Here is a 20655-nt window from a genome sequence, read left to right as displayed (position 1 = left end):
GAGGATTTGAATGGTCCGATATAATCAATTTGCCATGTAGACCATAAAGCTTTCCCTTCATTGATATGTAAAGGTGGTGCTTTAGCAGGATGATCTGCTTGTAATTTCAGTCTACACTGGGGACATTCTGTAAGAATAGTTTCACAAGTTTTTCTGTTTATAGGCCAGCCTTTACTCTGTGCAGCAAAGCAAAGTGCTTCTTTACCTGTGTGGCCTAGGCTTTGATGTAACCATTCTCCCAGTCGATACCACTCAGGATTTAAGATGATTTTCCTAATTTTAGTTAGCTCATCTACCTTTTGATTCCACTTTGTGGCTGGTTGATTATCCTTAGCATGAGCTTTTACCCATCCCATCTTGACAGGTGTTTTCCTGGCTATATCTAGTAATAATTGCCAATCTTTGTTTCTCCAAACTGGGGATCTATTTACTTCCCAATTCAAGGTTTCCCATTGACAGAGCCACTGTGTGGCACCGGCCCACACAGCATAAGAGTCTACATATATGATTTTTGCTCCATTCTGTGCTGCCAAAACAACTGCTCTTATTTCTCCTACTTGTGCACTGCCTTCACCTTCTTCTACTACTTGTTTGCCGGTGGTAATATCTAATGCAACAGCCTTATATTGCCATTTACCATTTACCCTTTTTGCTGAAGCATCCGTAAACCAAATGTTTTCTGTTGGTGTACCCTCAGTGAGGGGTGGTGCATCCAGAATGGGTGAAGGTTTAAAAGGTGGTTGTAATGCTAAAGGGTTGCCACTTTAGCTGGTAACACTGCTGCCACTTCCCCAACCTTTTCAGGGGAAGTTCCTCCAATCAGAGTATCATCTATATATTGGCAGAGTTTCACTTCTTGGGGGAGTGAGACTGTCCGTAAAAGTTCAGCAAGCGCAGCATGAGCAATTGTGGGTGAATGTTTATACCCCTGTGGGAGCCTGTGAAAGGTGTATTGTATTCCCTCCCAAGTGAAAGCAAACTTCTCTTTATCCTCCTCCTTTAAGGGAACCATAAAGAACATATCCTTTGCATCTAGTGCTGCCACCCATGGGTGCGCAGCTGCTTGCAAAGTAGCTGTTAAGTTGGCAATGCTTGGCACAGCAGCTGTGAGCGGGGCTGCATTGGCGTTCAGGCGCCGATAATCGACAGTTAAACGCCACCTCCCGTCTGGTTTCCGGACGGGCCAGACAGGTGAGTTATACGGGGAGTGCGTTCTGGAGATAATCTGTCGTTTCTCCAAATCAGCTATGACTTCAGAAATGCCATTTCGTGCCGCAGCAGAAATGGGATATTGCGGTACGTTAGTGATTTTTGACTCGGGGAGGGCAGGGCAGGGGCTGCGCACAGTGCCTGCACTGCAGCCTCCCGGTTTCTGCTGGGGTCGGGACCGGTGTTTGAGCCGCAGGACCACACGCTGCCATTCGGCAGGCGCCAGGTTCGTCCGTTTAAAACATCGAAACCTAAAATATTTTCATGGTGATCTTTAATTGCAAAGCGAGTACTCGACATGCGCTTCTCGCCCGGGAGCCATAAATTGACCTTGGCAGTTTGGCACTCAACACTCGCTCCATTCACACTGGTAATCTTGACTCTTTGCCGTCTGGGTCGTACGCCCAGCTTCTCGGCATCTTGTTGTGTTAATAGTGAAATTTGTGCTCCCGTATCTATTAAAAACTTTACCAATTGTCTTTGAGGACCAACTGGAATTAAAATGTATGGGCCATTATCACTTATCCACCGATAAGCCTCCACTTTCCGGACAGGCAGGCCCAGTTGCCTTCCGGGCACTACTCGTTTTTTGACTTCATGCCCTGCAGTTCCTCCCTAAGGGGGAGGAAGGGGTTATCTCCCCTTCTGGGGTCTGGTGCAGGAGGAGTTGAAATACTCTCCTTCCTTTCACCGTTATCTGGTTTCTGGAATGCTTCAATCAGACTCAAAATAATGCCAGTAGGCTGACCTTGAATCAAGGCTCTGGGAATGCCTAGGGCTAATGCATTCCTCCACAGTTCCTTCCTCTGTTCTCGAGATTCTGTTTGGGGGTTTTTAAATTTGTTTCCCTTCGATCTAGTTTCTGTTCCCTGTTTTATGGGTCTTAGTTTGTGATCTCCTCCCCGGGGCTTCGGGTTTTGTTTTTCAGCTGGTGCATCGTCCCAGCCCATCTCACAGCTGTAGTTAACCATGTCGTGCATCAATTCTGCCCAGGTAGGGAGCTGCTTGTGGGCATTTTGAGCGTTATCACCTAGTCCCTCATTGTGTTCTGTGTCTTTCTTGATCTCATCTCGTTTTGCAACTAAATGGGATTTAAGAATGGCCGGGGCTCCTCTAATCAGTGGTTTTAACATTGTGAAATCTACTGTAGCAGACAGTGGGACATCATGGGGCCCTCGTTTGTGCATGGCTTGTATGCAAGTGGCTTTTGTGATGGCTGTAGAGAGCTCACTTAGAGATTTAATAGGGATTATGGAGGGTTCACCTCACTCCATGCTGTCTATTCCTCCAGCCCAATAAGCTACTCAGCTGGTGATAGAATGGGGTGTATTTGTCGGGTCGGGTCCTAAATTTAAGAAAACTCCCGGACCCCAATAGACATTTGCTTCATCCTCACTCAACATTATTCGGTCACCGCCACTGAGGCATACTCGCCACAAGTATTCCGTTTCAGTTTCACCTGGTTTTCTGCTATATCTCTCTTGCAAATTTGTCAATTGCAACGGATCCCAGGGGATGGTTCGCGTAGTATGTCGTGGATGACCACCCCGAGGATCCACAGTTCTTTCTGTTTTAACAATGGGTCTGGCTTCATGCTCAGGAGGATTTGCGGGGAACAAAGGGTCGTCGTCTTCTGGCTCGCTATCATCGGGATCACCCCAGATGTCTCCATCCCAATCTTCAGGGGATACTATTAGTTTCCTAATCTGTACGATGTCCGGGGGGCGGGCAGCCTGTATAAGCATCATCTCGACCTTTTCTCCCAACTTTTGTCTTTTTTCCTTTTCCTCCTGTAACTGTTTCTGCAGTTGTTCAGTTTTTAAAGACAGTAACAATTCAGTTGCCTTTCTACCTTCTATTTCTTTCTCTAGGTCCTGCTCCTTTTTATTTCTGTTGTCTCTTTCCTGATGAGCAGCTTCTAAACAGGCACCTAGCATCTTGCAGATAACTCCTTTCCCTTTTCCATCTTTTGTGTGGCCTCTAGTCACTTTTAGGCGTTCTTCAATGGCTTCCCAATTATGCCAATTGTCACGAGTCCATTCTGCTGAGAATTTGGGACTCGGATTCACTCCATGCCTCCGTAAATAATCGGTGATACTACTTGCCATCCTGCCGACTACGCCAATTTCTCGCGGATGGAGTAAGTGTGCACTGCACTCACAAGAGAGAAGTAAAAATATCGTTTATTGATATAGAATAGGGAGTTAACAAAGTTCAATGCAACAGTGCTTTAACAAGATTCGATGGCAAGGTACACTTGATTATTTACTGCATAGAGGACAGGGTCAGACAAAACTCTCAGGGAGACCCTCCCATTGAGTCATGAGGTTCGGAAAAAGATCCCCTTGCTTTCTAAACTCCTTCTCAGAGAGGAGTCTAGGTGCAGCTAGATCCAGTCCTAGTCCCAGACTTGGTCAACGGTTTATGGCTAAAGGATTATATGTGCGCAATCAATCCTTTATATCTCTTAGCTAAGATTTCCAAGTTTAGCATGCTATTAGTCACTTACCGAGGACCTGTTGCGGCAAGGAATCTCTCAGCCTCGAGGAGTAACCTTGAGAGGCGTCCCTGCTCAAGGGGAGGTCCTGGCGTGCAGCCCGCTGCCATGCAGGAGAGCTCAAAGGGCTCTTGGGCTGCTCACTATTTATGGGGGTAAGATGATTGACCCATAGTCATATTTGCATGCCAACCACAGGTTTTAGTTTCTTCGGTGGGCCCATTGCACAATAGCCCTAGGCCATTGTGTTGTTATCTGTCTCCTGAGTCCACTTTGAGCTGATGCAGCCATCGTGACCAGATGCATCCATTACAATCACCACTGGTGGCAATCACCTGAGCAGGGTTGCAGGAGATGCAAGCCGTGCGGACAGCTGTGTGAGGTGCGACCAGGTGGATGATTTGCTCTGCATGGTGGCAGTGCTATGGGAGGAGGTAGAAAGGTTAAGGAGCATCAGGGAGGCTGAGAAAGAGATCGACTGGTGGTGTCATGCTCTGCCCCCCCTGAGACGGGAACAGGAGCAGCAGCAGCCGCCAGTAAAAAACCACGATCAAGGGGATCCTCTATCCCCACCACCACCAGGCTGAAGGCAGCAGCTCAGAGGAGGAGAGTGAATGGAGGCGAGTCCACGCTCGTGGCGGCAGGCGAAGGCCCTCCCTGCCCACCTAACCCCCCCAGGTGCCTCTGCACAACAGGTATGAGGCCCTGGAGGTGGCAGGACAGTCAGTGGAGGATGGGGATGACAGTCTATCTACACCAGAGGTGTTGTCCAGGTCAGAAGAACGTACCTCTCGTCTTAACACCACCTCCACAAGGAAGAGAAGATGGGTTATAGTTGTGGGTGACTCTCTTCTGAAGGGAACCGAGGGTCCGATATGCCGGACGGACCCTCCTCTTAGGGAAGTCTGCTGCCTCCCTGGAGCCTGCGTGAAGGATGTCACGAGGGTACTCCCTAGCCTGGTACGGCCCTCAGACTATTACCCCCTACTGCTCTTCCACGTGGGGGGCGATGAAGCTGCAACAAGAAGTCCTAGGGCGATCAAAAGAGACTTCAGGGCCTTGGGACGGCTAGTAAGGGACTCTGGAGCACAGGTTATTTTCTCCTCTCTCCTTCCAGTTGTGGGCAGCGACACAAGAAGGAACAGAGACACCCAATCTATTAACACATGGCTCCGTGGCTGGTGTCATCACCACGGATTTGGTTTTTTTGATAACGGGATGGCCTACACAGCACCGGGTTTGCTGGTGTCTGATGGGATTCATCTTTCTCAAAGGCGAAAGAGAATCTTTGCTCAGGAACTTGCGGGGCTCATCGACAGAGCTTTAACCTAGACTTGAAGGGGGAGGGGGATAATATCAGGCTTGCCCGAGGGAAGCTGAGGGGCGACGTGCCACGGTTGGAGGGAGCGGGTGCCAGCAAGGGCACTCGGCCTGTGTCTCCGAGATGTGCGGGGTACACTGGGGCACAGTCAAAGTCGAAGAGAGTTGAGCTAGGGGATACTGAGGCAATAGGAGCCAAGAGGGAAATGTCAGGGAAACGCCTCAAAGCACACAAGGGGTGTTCTTCTATGAAGGAGACACGGACGGCAGCCCAGCTGGAGTGCCTCTACACCAATGCAGGCAGCATGGGTAACAAGCAGGAGGAGTTGGAAGCCATTGTACACCAGGAAAACTATGATATGGTGGCCATCACAGAAACATGGTGGGATGACTCGCACAACTGGAGTGGGGCGATGGATGGCTATAAACTCTTCAGGAGGGATAGGCGAGGCAGGAGAGGTGGTGGGGTAGCCCTGTACGTCAGGGAGCGTCTGGATAGTTTAGAGCTCGATGATGGTGATGATAGGGTGGGGTGTCTATGGGTGAGAATCAGGGGGAAGGCCAACAAGGCAGATATTGTGGTGGGAGTCTGTTACAGACCACCCAACCAGGATGAGGAGACAGATGAAATATTCTATAAGCAGCTGGGAGAAGCCTCATGATCGCTAGCCCTTGTTCTTGGGGGGGACTTCAACCTACTGGATGTCTGCTGGAAATACAATACAGCAGAGAGGAAACAGTCTAGGAGGTTCCTGGAGTGTGTGGCAGATGATAACTTCCTGACACAGCTGGTGAGGGAGCCAACTAGGGAAGGTGCCCCACTTAGACCTGTTGTTCACGAACAGAGAAGGACTTGTGAGCGATGTGATGGTTCGAGGCTGTCTTGGGCAGAGTGATCACGAAATGATAGAGTTTTTGATACGTGGAGAAGCGGCGAGGGGGGTCAGCAAAACTGCCACCTTAGACTTCTGGAGGACTGGCCTGGCTGACTAGAGAGCTCTGGCTTGAACTCAGGAGAAAGAGGAGAGTCTATGACCTCTGGAAGAAGGGGCGGGCAACTCAGGAGGACTACAAAGGTGTAGCGAGGCTGTGCAGGGAGAAAATTAGAAGGGCCAAAGCTGAGCTAGAGCTCAGTCTGGCTGCTGCCATAAAAGACAACAAAAAACGCTTCTTCAAATACATTAGCAGCAAAAGGAGAGCTAAGGAGAATCTCCAGCCCCTAGTAGACAGGGGAGGGAACACAGTGACCAAGGATGAGGAAAAGGCTGAGGTACTTAATGCCTTCTTTGCCTCAGTCTTTAATAGCAGGGCCAATTGTTCTCTGGGTACCCAGCCCCCCGAGTCAGAAGATAGGGACAGGGACCAGAATGGAGCCCCCATATTCCAGGGGGAAATGGTTAGTGACCTGCTGCACCACTTAGAATCTCACAAGTCTATGGGGCCTGATGAGATCCACCCGAGAGTACTGAAGGAACTGGCAGAAGTGCTCACCAAGCCCCTTTCCATCATTTACCAGCAGTCCTGGCTAACTGGGGAGGTCCCTGCTGACTGGAGATTAGCAAATGTGACACCCATCTTCAACAAGGGCCAGAAGGAGGACCCAGGGAACTACAGGCCTGTCAGCCTGACCTCGGTGCCGGGGAAGCTGATGGAGCAGATCATCCTGAGTGCTATCACACGGCATGTAGAGAATAACCAAGGGATCAAGCCCAGCCAGCATGGGTTCAGGAAAGGCAGGTCCTGCTTGACCAACCTGATCTCCTGCTACGACAAGGTGACCCGCCTAGTGGATGAGGGAAAGGCTGTGGATGTTGTCTATCTAGACGTCAGTAAAGCCTTTGACATGTTTTCCCACAGCATTCTCCTGGAGAAACTGGCTGCTCATGGCTTGGATGGGTGTACTCTTCGCTGGGTAAAGAACTGGCTGGACGGCCGGGCCCAAAGAGTGGTGGTGAATGGAGTTTACTCCAGTTGGCGGCCAGTCACAAGTGGTGTTCCCCAGGGCTCTGTGTTGGGGCCAGTTCTGTTTAATATCTTTATCAATGATCTGGATGAAGGGATCAAGTGCACCCTCAGGAAGTTTGCAGATGACACCAAGTTGTGTGGGAGTGTTGATCTGCTGGAGGGGAGGAAGGCTCTGCAGAGGGACCTGGACAGGCTGGATCGATGGGCTGGGGCCAATTGTATGGGGTTCAACAAGGCCAAGTGCAAGGTCCTGCACTTGGGCCACAGCAATCCCATGCAACGCTACAGGCTTGGGGAAGAGTGGCTGGAAAACTGCCTGGCAGAGAAGGACCTGGGGGTGTTTGTTGACAGCCGCCTGAATATGAGCCGGCAGCGTGCCCAGGCGGCCAAGAAAGCCAATGGCATCCTGGCTTGTATCAAAAATAGCGTGGCCAGCAGGACTAGGGAAGTGATCATGCCCCTGTACTCGGCACTGGTGAGGCCACACCTCGAAGACTGTGTTCAGTGTTGGGCCCCCCACTACAAGAGAGACATTGGGGTGCTGGAGCGTGTCCAGAGAAGGGCAACGAAGCTGGGGAAGGGTCTGGAGCACAAGTCTGATGAGGAGCGGCTGAGGGACCTGGGGTTGTTTAGCCTGGAGAAAAGGAGGCTGAGGGGAGACCTTATTGCTCTCTACAGCTACCTGAAAGTAGGTTGTAGAGAGGTGGGGGTGGGTCTCTTCTCCCAGGTAACAAGTGATAGGACAAGAGGAAATGGTCTCAAGTTGTGCCAGGGGAGGTTTAGACTGGATATTAGGAAATTTTTCTTCACTGAAAGGGTTGTCAAGCATTGGAACAGGCTGCCCAGGGAAGTGGTTGAGTCGCCATCCCTGGAGGTATTTAAAGGACGTTTGGATGAGGTGCTTAGGGACATGGTGTAGTGGTGGTCTTGGTAGTGTTAGGTTTATGGTTGGACTTGATGATCTTAAAGGTCTTTTCCAACCTATACGATTCTGTGATCCTGTGAGATAAAGGTCGGGGGCGGGGGAAGCACACTGTCACAGTCGTGAATAACAAATGCCCCCCTCCTCCTCTTTTCTCTTAGCTTTTATTGCTGAGCAGATGTCATATGGTATGGAATATCCCTTTGGTCAGTTTGGGTGAGCTATCCTGGCTGTGTCCCCTCCCAAGATCTTGCCCACCCCCAGCCTACTGGCCTTTGGGGGTGAGGGGGGATGTTGGAGAGACAGCCTTGATGCTGTGCCAGCACTGCTCAGCAGTAGCCAAAACACTGGTGTGTTATCACCACCTTTCTAGCTACCAATACAAAGCACAGCACTGTGAGGGCTGCTATCAGGAAAATTAACTCCATCACGGCCAGACCCAATACAATAATGCATGTCCTCCCTGGGTTTAAAATAATGAAAATAGCAAAATAAACAAAATTGTGAAAAATAAGCATCTCTACATACTTGCTAAGACATTATTGTTAGTTCGATGTTCCTGCACACTTTTTTTACACCATGAGCTGTGCCTATGGATTTTCAACCAAAAATTGCACCAAAGATGCTTCATTTTGAAAAGTTCTAAGTTCAGCTGAAAATCCTTCAGTTCTGGTAGTTCTTCTCTTTTCTCTCTAAGCAATGTTATTAGTGTTATTTATCTTTCAAGTTTCACTCTAGGTTGAAAGATTCAGACAGTTTGGTGGAACACCATGTGTGGAGACTTTAAGAAATGCACAAAGCTGTAAAACCAGCCAAGTCCCTCCTGAATAACCAGAATGAGACTGTGGTATTGACTTTCAATGCAATTCTGGTAGGTTTTGTTTTCGTGATATAGTGAGTTATGCAGTAACTCAGCAAACCATGTTTTGCTCAGATCAGTGTAGCTCAATCGCTTTCCATTGAAGACAAAATGTGTACACATAGAGAGATATGCTTTAGTGCTTTTCTAGTTGGGGATGATTTCCTGAAGCAGTGCCTTATTGCTACGGTTTAAGGAGAGTCCCCAGTGTGTAGATAGGTGGGTTGCAAAGCTACAAGGCCAAAACCACAGCATGAACAATGCTTGAGAAGGGGTACATTCCTCTCATCTGCCATAATAATTTGCATCTAGTTTAAATTCCTCTCCTGTATTTTCTACTCCATGGTTAAAATCTGACCATACTATGAGTGTCCTTTCTTCTAGCATACCTGCTCCATCTGCTACAGAATCACTATGTTTTATGAAAAATCACTGGGAAAAACTAGGACTGAAGGAATTTTAACAAAATGGATAGGGAGGTTTACTGACCAGAGCGGTATGATAGATGCTAGCTGAAGACCAGAATGCCTCTAGATCCAAAGTAAAATGCAAATTTGTAAAGCAATACATGCATGGCATATGAACTAATGTTCAAGGTTCATCATAAATCAAAATAAAATAGGATAAGTTAATGGTAATAAAACTAGTCAAAACAGAAAATAAAATATGCTAGGTGAATTTTGAGTCCCAAGCCATTGTCAGTATTGTCTTAATCTCAAATACTGCAAAGTCCAAATAGAGAAAGAAAAATCAGAAAGTATGTGTTTAACAACTAGTTCACAGCCATTGTGTGGCACTTACAGGTGAGGTAGTTGATATCAACAAGTGTTGTTTTATTATGTTAGGGCTAAATTTATCCCAAATCTTTAAATCCTGTAGAAAAAAATCAATTTTTGTAAAACCTGTGATACCCAACCTCAGGAGAATTACTATTTCACTGTTGCTTTAGAACACAAATCACTATAGTTCATAATAACAGTGTCCAAATAATATAGTCCAAATAGCAACAATTTAAACTCTTTGTTGATACTGAATTAATATTTTCTTGTATTTTCTTAATACAAATTTTAAAAAAAAACCCTATATTCCAAGATGAATATAGAAACAATCACAGGAAATAACTACTTTCTGCAAATGACAGCAGTTCTCCTGTCACTTACTTTTCTTAGCCATCCCAGTAAACTAATAAGCAAATTTAGTAGTATGATTTTGTTTTCATTTGAAGGAGGCAGGGTGTAGGACTCTAATTCCTCGTGACAATAATAGAAATATACAAAGAGGAAGATCTCAATAAAGAGTATCTGAGGGTGTCATTTAAAGTACATCTTGGAAAATAATGGATTCATTCAATGTTTTATTCTTTGATTAGGTCGATGTATAAAGCGACAACTTGTATGTAATGTAGATAATGACTGTGGAGACTTTTCTGATGAAGATAACTGTGAATCCAACCAACAATCACTATGCTGTAACCATGCTATTGATGTGTCTGAAGTTGGCAGGACTGCAGGGCAAGGATATGTAATGAAGGAAAAAGTAGTATTGGGCCTTGTGAAGAGTCTAAGACTATCTCCAAAGCCAGCTGAAAACACTGGGGCACACTGACATTCCCAAAAGTGGAATCTGAATTGTGTTTGCATTTGTATTCAGAAATGCTACATAGCTTTTGGAAGAATACCTAACTACTGTTTTATTTTGTATACTTGGGGAGGATAAAATATTTATCCAGACATGAATACTAAGTAAATAAATCATTATGTTAATATACAGAATCATATATAGATGTTACATTAATATAGTTACAATACTTATTATTTAAATGTAAAGTTTATATATATATAGATATGTTTCAAGTGATATTTCATAAAGAATCAGTCATTCCCAATTACTTTAGTAACATGCACATCTAAAAGGGAGAAAATGTATCTTGATTATTTATACAACAGGCTGCCTTACTGCAACAACACTCTGCCTGCAGCTTTTTTCCAGTATTGTATTCTCCACTTCCCAGATCTTCGTTGTTTACAGGAGTTTTCCTCATTAATCTAAGTTGAAAATTGATCTTTCTATTCTCAGACCCTTGTGGATTTCTTTAATTTCAAACAAAAAGGAAGTGTGACATATTGTGTATCTACAAATCGAGTTAGAAGGCAGCTATCCAAACTGGAACAGGTGAAAATAAACATATACTACAACACCACCTTGTGTTTAAATGAAAAGGATGCAGCCTGCTTTTCATTTTGATATAGTATTACTGCACAAGAGCAAAAATGCTGTCCTTATCTCATGAGGAAGACAGACAGTTACTTAGGCATTTTTAGAAGTAGCTTCTTTATAATTTCTATTATAATCCATTACTAAAATTTTCCATGAGAAAATGTTGTATAGATGTGCAGTAGTGACGCTAATGACTTTGATGAATTGATAACCACTTTCTACACTCAGCTAGGTATATGGACATGTATCAGACATAAATATTGGAAATACTGAAAAGATTCAAATCTATGAAACAGATCTAGAAAGGAAAAAAACCCAATACAGAATCCCCCAAGGAGCAGTTATTTTTTGAAGTATCTCTTATACATTGGTACATAGACGTATAGAGCTATACAGCCAATGTGCATTGGCTGTATAGCAATTGTTACATTCTCTGGAATTGTAATGATTCAGATTTCCTCTCCTCTGCTCCAGGGAATTCTATTACTACACAAGGTCACTCCCTGGGAGAAGAGACAAAGCTAGGAGTATCCATATACTCCTTCTACAGGTTTGATGGCTCTTGTACACACGCGATACCAATGTTCCTATCAGCATACAAACTATATGGGTTATGAAAAAAACCAAAAAAACAACACAGGATAAAAGTAAAAAGTAGCTGTTGAGATTTCCCTTTTAAACCTATAAGGAATGCTTCCTCACAAACACATTGTTCAAGAAGAAATGGTTTTTACTTCCTTTCATTCCTAAGGTTCTCACTGTGTTTCATGTTTAATATCTACCTTTTATTTGTTTATTATTTCTCATACATGGCCCTTAAAGTGCTCTACAAAAGATGTATCATTATCTCCATTACACAGATGAGAGAACAAGAGCACAAGAGATGAGGCAAGCTGCTGCAGATGAAGCAAGATTCAGTTCCACAGCTATAGTCTCTATCTCTTACAGAATCTGACTTTTCCAGTCATAATACCATTCTCTACAGGCTATGGGTACTGACACCTTCTTTTCAGAAGTGTAACCTCTCTTGTATTTCTCTTGTAGAATCAATGTTTTAGGGATGCAGCCAATGGCCAGCCCATTTGACAATGACTTTTTCACTGGGCTTCATGAAAGGGTGCGTGATGGAAACACACGGACATACTACCGCAAGCCATGGAATGTGGGTGTTTTCACTTATGATTTAAGTCTAAGTCCTTCTGTGCAAATTAGGATGTGTTTAACTGACTGCTGAATCCTGACATCCTCTTGGAAGATTCGGCATATCTCTTGAGTCAGGCAGCAGCAGCTTTTTAGCATCAAGCTTTTGATAATGTCCAGAGGGAAACAGGTTATGTTATCACAGAATCACAGAATCACAGAATCGTATAGGTTGGAAAAGACCTTTAAGATCATCGAGTCCAACTGTAAAATATTATTTATTATCATTTGCTTTAGCAGTTAAGATCAGTTGCTCCAGATGAATTCCCACATGTTCGTTGCTGCACCTGTGCAGAGTAAATGAAAGTGTCTTTCTGGAATGTTTACAATATGAGCGGATGAGATGAACAGATGTACAGAAAGGAATATGATACCTAACTTTTACTATCAAGCTACTTTTTCAAGAACACACAAAAGACACTGATAAAAATACAGGAATAACATTATCATAGAATCATAGAATCATAGAATCTTTTAGGTTGGAAAAGACCTTTAAGATCATTGAGTCCAACCGTTAACCTAACACTACCAAGACCACCACTACACCATGTCCCTAAGCGCCACATCTACACGGCTTTTAAATACCTCCAGGGATGGCGACTCAACCACTTCCCTGGGCAGCCTCTTCCAATGCTTGACCACCCTTTCAGTAAAGAAATTTTTCCTAATATCCAGTCTAAACCTCCCCTGGCACAACTTGAGGCTGTTTCCTCTTGTCCTATCGCTTGTTACCTGGGAGAAGAGACCGACCCCCACCTCCCTACAACCTCCTTTCAGGTAGTTGTAGAGAGCGATAAGGTCTCCCCTCAGCCTCCTTTTCTCCAGGCTAAACAACCCCAGGTCCCTCAGCCGCTCCTCATAAGACTTGTGCTCTAGACCCTTCCCCAGCTTCGTTGCCCTTCTCTGGACACGCTCCAGCCCCTCAATGTCTCTCTTGTAGTGAGGGGCCCAACACTGAACACAGCATTTGAGGTGCAGCCTCACCAGTGCCAAATACAAAGGGATGATCACTTCCCTAGTCCTGCTGGCCACACTATTTCTGACACAAGCCAGGATGTTATTGGCCTTCTTGGCCACCTGGGCACACTGCTGGCTCATATTCAGGCGGCTGTCAACCAACACTCCCAGGTCCTTTTCTGCCAGGCAGCTTTCCAGCCACTCTTCCCCAAGCCTGTAGCGTTGCATGGGGTTGTTGTGACCCAAGTGCAGGACCTTGCACTTGGCCTTGTTGACTCTCATACAATTGGCCTTGGCCCATCGATCCAGCCATTATGATACTCTGGTCCTGCTTGGGTTTCCTAATCAGTGATGACTTTCTCTATCCTACTGAAAAAAAAATCTAATAGACTTTTTGAGATTCAGACTCTGACTTCCAGTGAAGTTTGAATACCAAAAATGTTGATGATCTTAGTTGATGATCAGTCAGATGCATTTCAGAAATCAAAGCAAGTATTTTGCTTACCAAATGCTTTGCCTATCACTGCAAGTAGGAACTTCATAGAACAATAACAATTTGAACCAGATCCTGCCCAAAATGAGCAAATCCGACCCAGAGATCATTGCTCATATTTGATTTTTATACATAACCATTTTCAGTTACTAAAACTCTATGTTCTGCTAAAATAAACAAAAATAAACAACACTGAAATAGGTATTCTGAATTAGCTATTGTCTGCTATAAGAAAAGAAAGAAAAATCATAATTCTGATTAATTTCAGATGTCAGAACCAATTAGCAAATCTTGTCTGTATTCTAGGAAGGAACTGGAGACTACTATTCCTTACATGTAAAGGAACTGTCCACACACATAAATTACTTCAACAGTGTTACATGCTGAGATTTAACACTCACTGAAATATTGTCACTGCAGTTTTTTGTTCACTTTTGAAACATTGAGCTGATCCAGATGAGGTGGTTTGGGGAGGGGGTGGTATTTCCATTTGTTTTCTTTTATTAGAGCTATAAGAAAGAGTATTGATAAACTAAGTAAAACATACAACTTCAAAGTGCTACATAGATTTTTTTCTGTTACTGCCTGTTTTGTTTTCTCATACAACCTTTTCATTATCTTTTCTAAGACAAAAGCAGACAAAACCTTCACATCTGAGTTCTACCATGATCATGTAAAAATGTTACAAGAGGTTTACATAGAAAAACAAAAATACTTTAATGCTGACATGTCTCTGAAATACACACCTACTGAAGGAAGTAACAAAAACGGTTCAGAAGGAAATTTCAAGTATCACTATAGCAAGAATACAAGTTTAAGTTCTATCCTGAAAAGCTTCACAGAAAGGGTAAGGTAAATCAAGCTAAAGTGTTTAATGTAACTATTTTACAAACAGTAAAATTTACACAGTCTTAGAATAACACAATATTAATCTAAGTATTCTAGTTGCCTGCTGCTTTTCTGGTATTTATTCACAAAAACGAAATACTGGCAATACTAGGGTTAAGATTTCAGATGTGGCCAAAGGGTAACCAAATGTAGCTTGATCTTCCCACTGTTTACCCTTGACTAGCGACCACCCTCATCTTCAACAGGGGCTTGATGTTAGAAAAGGCCAGAGATCTCTGATCTCATCTTGATTAAAGAGCAGCTCTGATCTAGTGCAGTGTGGGCAAATTAGATCAAGTTCTGGGATAAAAAATTGCCACTGAGTAGGCCTAAACTAGGTAAACTGGACATGCAAAATAGACATGTAGACTAATAACCGAAGTTCAGATCTCAGCCATTTCAGGTCTGTCTGTACTAATAAACTAGCCCGGGCTAAGAGGCATGGGCATTAGCACTGGCACATGATAATCTGTAGCACACTACACTAGCTAGTGCTAGTGTAGCACTAGCACACTGCCAAGATTTTGTTCTGTGCCAGCTCTCATAAGCAATGCCCATTCTGTGGTGCCCTGCAACATGTTTGAAGGGAATGTTCCCAGTAGGCAGTCTGGAGAAAGCAAGTCTATTTTGGGGTTGCACATGAGCCATACCACTCTACCTGCCCTTTGAGACAGAGGAAAGGCCCTATCCCATTTTATTTACTAGTACAGAAGTAGCCTTAGCATCTAGTGAGGTCAAAGAGAGAGAGACCACAAAAAGTGATACTAGACTCTATGGCCTAATCCAGCAGCTGGGAGCTAGTGGAATTAGCTGACCGGGTTGTATATCCTTTCCCACCATATACGCCAAAGTCTGTGATCGCATCATCCTATCATGTACAAGGTGCATCAGCTCCATAGTGCTGAAATGCACCACATGCAAGGAAGAATAGATCTGCCTCAACTAATTCAGTCGTTCAAGTTTCTTGTCAGCCTTGTTGCCTAGGACCCCTTCAGAGCTCAGGAGATCAAATGGATATTAGGGAAAACTAAAATAACTTTTATAACTGATTAATTAAAATAATGCTGAAGAGAAAGGTCTGTACTATAAAGAGAAACTGACATACAGCACTGTCTTTGTATTGGTATGAGTTTTCTTGGGACGGAAACAGACTATTTAAATCTAAAAGCATTCATCTCCACAGACTCAAAAGATCAGGTTTTGTAGCTCAGAGTATATTACAGGCTGCTTGTAGTCTAATAGGAGTTTTGGCCTCAAATTCTTGCTCAGAGGTCAGTTCAGAAAATTATTCATGATCTGTCACTGGCAAAGGTCTATCACTGTAAACTCATGTTGCTGCAGGTTAGTGGAACGGCAGTCCCTGGTCAAGAACTCTCCAGGGCTCACCTGCAAGTTAAAGCCAGGAGCAGCCTGGGGACATCAGGAGAGTAAGGGATTTTGTACATGCTGGATGGCAGGAATGTTTGCACCTACAAAAATTTCCTCACAGAGCTTTAGATGCCTGAAGATTTCTGCCAGTCCTAAGCAGCATCTGAGTCAGCAGTTTAAGATCCCTTAAATGGTGCCAGCTAATGTGATGGTCAGTTGCTAAATCCCTTTTATGCACCTCCTATTAGGCACTACTGTTAAGGGAGTCGCATAAGTACTGCAGATAACAGAGTTTGGAAGGCATGTGTTTGCTTAGAGCCTTAAGTGCAACTATTTCACAAGATGTCATGTGTTACAGGCAGCAGCTAGGTCCTAGTTTAGATTATGATATAAAACCATCCACAGTATAATTTATGAATATATCAGTCACTAAACCTAGAGTTAGAATGTATGTATGGGTCACATGCCTCAAAGGGATTTTTTCCTGATTAATTTTCATTTTATGATGTTATTTTGGATTTTTTGTTTTTAATTGGAACTGTGCCCTTCCTTCTGACAGTCTGAGAATAACAGAGAAGTGATCTAAAAAAGAGAGAACTTAATTCTGCTCTGACTATAAACAAAGACAAAACTCCAGCTGACCTCAGTGGGCAACTTCTGTTACCTGGCAAGCCGTATGGAATTACTTTTCTATGTTATGAAAGTCAGAAAGGCACTTTCAGTAGATATTGTACTTAAAGAGAAGACCTTGTTGTCAAATAGATCACAAAGGGCTTGCTGAAATTAGTAAGGGGAGAATTCTGCAAAACTGGAAGGACTGAAATGATCTAAATCTCTTGCTGCTTCCTCAATTTAAATTGGAGAACTTTTAATTTCAATTAAACAAGTTTGCCCCTGTTCCAAAACACTAGATCACATACCATGTTTAAAAGTGCTACAGTTTCTTTATAAGTATAATAGAACAGATTTTCCTGCTGTGCTGCATACCAGAATGGCACTATCATCTGCTTTCTTCTCCCTGCATTCAGAATCAAACCTTTCTGCATGTAAAAGGAAAGATTCAGCTGGCAAGATTCCAAAGCCGGAGTCATGATGTCCATCTCACAGATAGTTTCCTTGATGATCTAAACTTTCTGCCTGCTGAATATGATAAGGAGGAATATTTCAAATTCCTAGAAGACTATGGAACTCACTATGCGGTCTCTGGAACTGTGGGAGGAAAATATGAACTTGTGTATGTGCTGGATGATTACACTATGTCTCAAATAGGTATGCATTCTGTTGGCCTAGCTATGGTATGCAGATTATCACCAAGTCTCCAGTCATGCAAAGAGATGGATGAGGATAGACTCGTGTATATGGAGCGCTACTGAGAACAGCACAGTTCAGTGTGTGCTGCTTGTGGCACACCAGTGACATTACAGAATTACATGAGTTCAACAGAGATGAGAGTCAGTCTTTGTAACTTCTAGCATTGTTTGAAGTCTGTATTTTAAGTCTGTAACTGAGAAAAAAAAATCTTAAAGTTCTTCAAAATATTAGCAATACTAATTGGTGTGTGTATTGGGTTTGCGTGGCAAGGTTTTGGTAGCAGGGGGGCTACAGGGGTGGCTTCTGTGAGAAGCTGCTAGAAGCTTCCCCTATGTCTGATAGACCCAGTGCCAGCCAGCACCAAGACGGACCCAGCGCTGGCCAAGGCTGAGCCAATCAGTGACAGTGGTAGCATCTCTGTGAGAACAGATTTAAGAAGGGGAAAAACTTGCTGCGCAACAGAAATTGTAGCCAGAGAGAGGAGTGAGAATATGTGAGAGAAACAACTCTGCAGACACCAAGGTCAGTGAAGAAGGAGGGGGCCTCCTCCAGGCGCCGGAGCAGAGATTCCCCTGCAGCCTGTAGTGAAGACCATGGTGAGGCAGGTTGTCCCCCTGTAACCCACGGAGGGCCGCAGAGGAGCAGATATCCATCTGTAGCCCTTGGAGGACCCCATGCTGGAGCAGGTGGATGCACCCAAAGGAGGCTGTGACCCTGTGGGAAGCCCATGCTGGAGCAGGCTCCTGGCAGGATCTGTGGACCCTGTGGAGAGAGGAGCCCACGCTGGAGCAGGTTTGCTGGCAGGACTTGTGACCCTGTGGGGGACCCACGCTGGAGCAGTCTGTTCCTGAAGGACTGCACCCCATGGAAGGGACCCACGCTGGAGCAATTCATGAAGAACTGTAGCCCATGGGAAGGACCCACATTGGAGAAGTTCATGGAGGACTGTCTCCTGTGGGAGGGACCCCACGCTGGAGCAGGGGAAGAGTGTGAGGAGTCCTCCCACTGAGGAGGAAGGAGCGGCAGAGACAACGAATCATGAACTGACCACAACCCCCATTCCCCATCCCCCTGCGCTGCTCAGGGGGAGGAGGTAGAGAAAATCGGGAGTGAAGTTGAGCCTGGGAAGAAGGGAGGGGTGGGGGGAAGGTGTTTTAAGATTTAGTTTTTATTTCTCATTTACCCTACTCTGATTTGATTCGTAATAAATTAAGTTAATTTCCCCAAGTCGAGTCTGTTTTGCCCATGACGGTAATTGGTGAGTGATCTCTCCCTGTCCTTATCCCAACCCACGAGCCTTTCATTATATTTTCTCTCCCCTGTCCAGCTGAGGAGGGGGACTGATAGAGCGGTTTTGGTGGGCACCTGGTGTCCAGCCAGGGTCAACTCACCACAGTGTAATATGATTCACAAGAGATCCCAATGCCTAGAAATCTGCCTAAACCTTAAATGCAATTTGCTAGTTGGTACCTTCTTGTGGTAAAATCACTCTAAGAGTATGGTGGTGGCATAAAATAAGAAATAAATTGAAGAACTTCCTAGAAATCACATGGTGCACTTAAGTGTGTTGAAATTGTTTTTATAGACTTTAACATTCACACTGGAATTTGCCTTGCCCTGGTTAAGATAGGAAAGTAGTAACTTAATCCTCCCTCACATGCAGTTCAGATACATGTGGTTTTGTAATGGATTAAAGTGATCATTCTGGAATAAAGTTAGAAAAGGCAATTTTCATGCTGATTTTGGAGGTCAGAAAATAAGTATCTGCTGCATGCAGCATCAGCAACAACATTACTATCAGATGTTCAGAATATGCGAAGGGACATGGGGCAAAGATGTCACTTATGTATCCCAGTATTATTCTGTTCAGCACCTGGAGATTGTGGTGCTGTTTTTTTAAGTACCAATCTTAAACAAAATTCTTTCTGAACACAAAGGTAAAGTTCCAGATTATATGTTTGAGTTTAATAAATAGAAAGGAGGTGTTGGAGGTAGTAGAGGACAGAGAAGGATTGGAACTTATGGGAATAGAGTACTTGTAAGAGATGAGTGGCATTAATTAACTTTATGGGGAAAAGGAGTGGAGAAACAACGTGTTTGAGGTTGGGAGACAGAGACTGGGAGGATTGAATAATTTAGCACACAGAAATATAAGCAGCTGAGAAAGACAAAATTCTCATAGAATAGATGGAAAGAGTGGTCCCTTGAGGGACATCTACTTTCAGCTAGATGAAGGAAAATAGAAATACATTTTTGGAGGGTTTTGGTATTTTCCTAATCACTGTAGATCTCACCTGCCTCTGTGCAGGCACTTCAAATACAATCATCCTCACATTCATTTCATGGAAGAGGAGAAAGCAGAGGAGAAATGAGAAGAAGAAAGCCATAAACATTTCCAATAGCCCTGAAATTTATCCTCCAAGAATAATAATATCACATTATTTATGGTCATTCTGTCCCTCTAATCACATATTTCTACTTCCAGGTATCACTGTAGAAGATGTGAAAAGATGCCTCAGCTATCACTTAGATGCCAATATTGCATATAAAGACTTAAATGCCAATGTTAATATTAATGGTGGTAAATGTGAAAAGATTAACGTGAAGGACAATTGTAAGTATATCCTTATTTTACATAATATCTTTTCCTTAAGGAAAGACAATACCAATTTCTTCCCCTTTTATAATCAATATAATTATTGCTGTTAGGGAAAGGACAAATCCAGTAGCCCAGTAGAGGTGAGGCTGACATACTTCCATACTCCCAGGTCAAGCCAGGCTGAGCATGTGTTCCCAGTAGGTACACACACAAACACACTTATATAACTTGTCGTGGTTTAACCCCAGCCGGCAACTAAGCACCACCCAGCCGCTCGCTCACTCCCCCCTGGTGGGATGGGGGAGAGAATCAGAAGGGTAAAAGTGAGAAAACTCGTGGGTTGAGATAAAGACAGTTTAATAGGGAAAGCAAAAGCTGTGCACACAAGCAAAGCAAAGCAAGGAATTCCTTCACTCCTTCCCATGGGCAGGCAGGTGTTCAGCCATCTCCAGGAAAGCAGGGCTCCAGCACGCGTAACGGTGACTTGGGAAGACAAACGCCATCACTCCAAACGTCCCCCCTTCCTTCTTCTTCCCCAGCTTTATATACTGAGCATGATGTCATGTGGTATGGAATAGCCCTTTGGGCAGTTTGGATCAGCTATCCTGGCTGTGTCCCCTCCCAGCTTCTTGTGCACCTGGCAGAGCATGGGAAGCTGAAAATCCTTGACCAGTGCAGCAACAACTAAAACATCTCTGTATTATCAACACTGTCTTCAGCACAAATCCAAAACATAGCCCCATACCAGCTACTAGGAAGAAAATTAACTCTATCCCAGCCGAAACCAGGACACTCATCTTAGTGCAAATGGACTCTGGAAACTTAGCACAAAGAACTCTTCAATATGAGC

General features: G+C 44.2%; 1 protein-coding gene and 1 long non-coding RNA gene across 3 annotated transcripts in view; both read left to right on the top strand.

The window, feature by feature from the left end:
* LOC142402955 (uncharacterized) overlaps positions 1 to 20655 on the top strand; it is a 904242-nt gene that overhangs the window by 843238 nt on the left and 40349 nt on the right. The window lies entirely within an intron of this gene.
* LOC142402865 (complement component C9-like) overlaps positions 2179 to 20655 on the top strand; it is a 47627-nt gene continuing 29150 nt past the window's right edge. Inside the window, 7 exon segments of the mRNA XM_075488759.1 lie at positions 2179 to 2202; positions 8652 to 8784; positions 10142 to 10288; positions 12033 to 12190; positions 14268 to 14486; positions 16924 to 17164; positions 19692 to 19820. Coding sequence (XP_075344874.1) covers positions 2179 to 2202; positions 8652 to 8784; positions 10142 to 10288; positions 12033 to 12190; positions 14268 to 14486; positions 16924 to 17164; positions 19692 to 19820 — 1051 coding nt within the window.

This window comes from Mycteria americana, assembly GCF_035582795.1.
Source record: "Mycteria americana isolate JAX WOST 10 ecotype Jacksonville Zoo and Gardens chromosome Z unlocalized genomic scaffold, USCA_MyAme_1.0 Scaffold_18, whole genome shotgun sequence".
Taxonomy (NCBI): domain Eukaryota; kingdom Metazoa; phylum Chordata; class Aves; order Ciconiiformes; family Ciconiidae; genus Mycteria; species Mycteria americana.
Note: the sequence above shows the minus strand (reverse complement) of the source record. Positions and strands in the feature narration are given on the sequence as shown.